At 35.2% G+C, this 3,621-nt stretch overlaps 1 protein-coding gene and 1 pseudogene across 1 annotated transcript; one reads left to right on the top strand and one right to left on the bottom strand.

Moving 5' to 3' along the window:
- Positions 1-3: 3 nt before the first annotated feature.
- Positions 4-1,341, top strand: LOC112454316 (cytochrome P450 3A19-like; the record flags this gene model as incomplete). The annotated part of the gene is made up of 1 exon (XM_025015614.1): positions 4-1,341. A coding segment is annotated over one exon (846 nt), but the record flags the coding sequence as incomplete, so codon positions are not given.
- LOC112454315 lies at positions 1,295-2,245 on the bottom strand (annotated as a pseudogene).
- Positions 2,246-3,621: the final 1,376 nt, after the last annotated feature.

The raw sequence follows: 3,621 nt of genomic DNA, 5'->3' as shown, positions 1-3,621 counted from the left end.
TTTTGGAACAACATTATTTTCACCCTCGTGTTTTTTATGCCATTATTAGGTAAAATCTTCCATGTGAGATTCTTACCAAAGAAGGCCGATAATTTTTTTAGAACGATAATTGCGGATATTATGGAGCAAAGAAGAAGGGAAGAGACTCGTAGAAACGATTTTCTTCAGTTGATGGCCGATCTGGAACGGACAGAGGGTGATAAATTTGACCTGGAAATGATCACGTCTCACGCGCTGTCGTTCTTCATCGATGGCTACGAGACTTCCAGCACTGTTTTAAGCTTCATCGGCTTCAATTTGGCCACTCATCCAGAAGTGCAGGAGAAATTACGCGACGAGGTGGTGTCTGTGCTTAACAAATACGATGGTGTGATCACTTACGACGCCTTGAAAGATATGACGTACATGGATCAGGTATTAAGCGAATCACAGAGACTCCTACCCGCTTTGGGATTCCTGGACAAGGTTTGCACGCAGGATACCGATTTGAGAGGATCCGACGGACTCGTTTGTCACGTGCCACGTGGCATGCATATCATGATATCAGTCAACGGCTTGCAGGAAGACTCCCGATACTGGGAGAATCCTACAGTGTTCGATCCCGATAGATTTGGTCCGGAGAAAAAACATAGCATCGAGAGATTTGCTTATCTTCCCTTCGGCGAGGGGCCGCGAATGTGCGTGGGAATGAGAATGGCTCAGTTGCAGATGAAAGCATGTTTGGCCACGCTCCTGAGGAAGTACAGACTAGAGCTTTCCCCGAAGACACAAGTACCATTAAAGATGACGGCTTCGACCTTCCTGTCCGCTCCGGAGGGTGGCCTTTGGGCCATTATCCGACCGATTTAACTACGATATCTAAAAAAAATTTTTTAAATAGATTTTTTCTTTGTTTTGTTTACTTTTTTTTTACAATTATGGATTTTTTAAATGTTAGTTTCTGTAAGATTAATGTTTTTAATACTACATTTCTCTATTGGTTTTAAATGATACTTTAATATGAGTTGTATTTAAAAGCTGACCTAACTTAATAAACGTTAAGAAAATTTTTCATTTATTCGAGGAATTATAAACATTAGTCTTTTATTTTTTAATTGTATAGGTATATCAGACCTAATTTTTGTTGTTATCTCGTTTCAAGTTGTACTGTGAAGAAATTCTGAATTAATGTGTTTAAAATTATTTTTTATGTTTAGATTAGATATTATTATAATAAAAGAGATAATGTTTTGAGATACTATCATGTTGATATAACACTTAAATTGCGCATGATTTTGCGGTGCAAGTTATCAGTCATGCATGACTCGTCAGTGTTGCGATATTAAAACGAATACAAAAAGATGATAATGCATATTTAATAAGAATCTTTCAAGATTGTACTTTTCGGGATTTTTCCAGTATTGAGGATCTTTATGCAAAGCTTGAAACCGGTATCAGGACCTCCATTCCGAGTTGCACGCGATAGATAACTCTATCCGATTTTTTAGATCGAATTTTTCTGTACATTATTTTTTTATGACTATTCCTGCGGGTACTATTCTCATCGATTTGTTGAAGACTTGGTCCATATATGTCATTTCCCTCAAACCTTTATATGTGATTTCACCGTCGTTTCTGTTAAGCACGGACAACACTTCTTCGCATAATTTCTCCTGTATTTCCGTATAACTGGTCAAATGGAAGCCGGTGAAACTCATAACAGTGCTGGAGGTCTCCTAGCCATCGATGACGAACGACAGTGCCTGTCCTGTTAACATTTCGGTGTCGAATTTATTGCTCTCCACTCGCTCTAGTTCTGCCATTAAATGAAGAAAATTGTTCCTAAGTATTCCACCCTTTCTTCTTTGTGCCATAAGATCCGCAATTAACGTCCTAAAGAAAATGGTCTATGCGCTTTGGAATGATACTTATTTAAAAGATTTTGTTCAATGATGTAATGAGAAACACGAGAGTGAACATGATTTTGTTTCGCGTGAACGGCTCGAAAATAGTTTATCCGAGTTTTTGGAAAGATATATTTTTTTCTCGTCATCGAAACAGTATCCATTCATGCTGAAAACAGCGGCGACTACTACTTGGACGTTGTATCTGAAGAATAAGGACTTTAGCTCAAACTCCGCTTTCGCGACGTTACTCAGCTTTCCATCGTTGTATTTCTTGAATGTCACACACACCTTTTGACGCTTTCAAGCAGGATCTTCAGTTGCATACTGAAAAATGCATAAGTTAAACGCTTTCCGTTATTTTGTCACTTTTCGCTACTTGTAAATACTTATACATATAAGCATCAAAATTAAATCAATTTAGAAGGATCAAAACCCATGGTCAAAACGTCTTGACGATTTAAAAAAAATAATAGTAGAGTCGATTGAAAAAATTTTTACTGTTAATTATTCACTGGCGAAGTAAATGTTATTATTCGATTTAAAAGTAAAGAGTTATAAGCGCCTCGATAATCAGGGACATCAGCCCGACGGTCATGTTACTTCTCTCGGACAAGTGACACTTGGTCGATATAGCCTTGACCACATTGTTGCTGTGACTGGGGTTGTGACAGTGTAGTGGTATCAACGATCGTGCTGGATCGTACTTGATATTACGTATTGTTGTGCAGTTTATGTAACGTTACGTCGCACTTTAGCTAAAGCGAGTACATTGTTAGCGCCAATTAACAACAGTGAACAAACGCTGCTGCAAGACAGTAATTAAATTCGAATTGCGATTTTCAGTTTTGCCAAGTGAATTTTATTATTACGTAATGTCAACGAACATTTTCTCAGAATTGTATGGATTGAATTATTTTTTCCAGTCGTTGGAGAAAGAATATAAATAAATATATATTAAACATATTAAGAAAATTTTGGATTATTTTTGTATTGTATTAAAACGAGACGATAGAAATATTCGAATAATGAAATTGAAATAGAGGGGCTTATTCGATTACAACTTGCAAGTTTGCTATCGGAATAATAATCGCGGCGTTAAGATCTGATAAAAAACATACTATATTTTGTTATCATTATTTGCTATCAGTATGTGTCGATAAATCAATAGCAGTGTATACGATGCGATTGATTAGATTTCCGTAATTTTAATAAACAAATATTTTGTTGCTGAAACTAGACGTACACGGTTTAACGTACCGTGGTATATTGGCTCGTTTTTTTATTTATTAATAACCAGCAATTTATACTGGCCTGAGTCACTCGTTTTTAATATAAGGTGGCGCACAAAAATCGTCTCAATGTCAAGAGCACTAATATTCTCAGTATCAATATCAAGTGGGCTTTATTAAACTGAGAAAAAAAATTTGTTGAAAAACGTAAAATGTATTTTATCCAACTAAAATATTTAATACGATACTTTTAACTAAACATTAGTTGGCTTAACTAATCGTTAGTTAAATTAAATAATTCTTGATTGAAAAATTTTGATGGTTGGCATGAATAAATTTTTTTTAGTGGCACTTAATAATTGTTGACACTACCTGATACAATGGATGAACAATTATACAAATTAGTTTAAACAACCAATTTTTTTCAGTTTAGTAATAAAATAACAAATTGTATTCAATGAACGTTATTTTAATTTTTATGATGATAAATGATATTTTTGATATGC

Source organism: Temnothorax curvispinosus, unplaced genomic scaffold (assembly GCF_003070985.1).
Source record: "Temnothorax curvispinosus isolate PA1 unplaced genomic scaffold, ASM307098v1 QBEX01005001.1, whole genome shotgun sequence".
Lineage (NCBI taxonomy): Eukaryota > Metazoa > Arthropoda > Insecta > Hymenoptera > Formicidae > Temnothorax > Temnothorax curvispinosus.
This window is presented reverse-complemented; position numbering and strand designations above follow the sequence as displayed.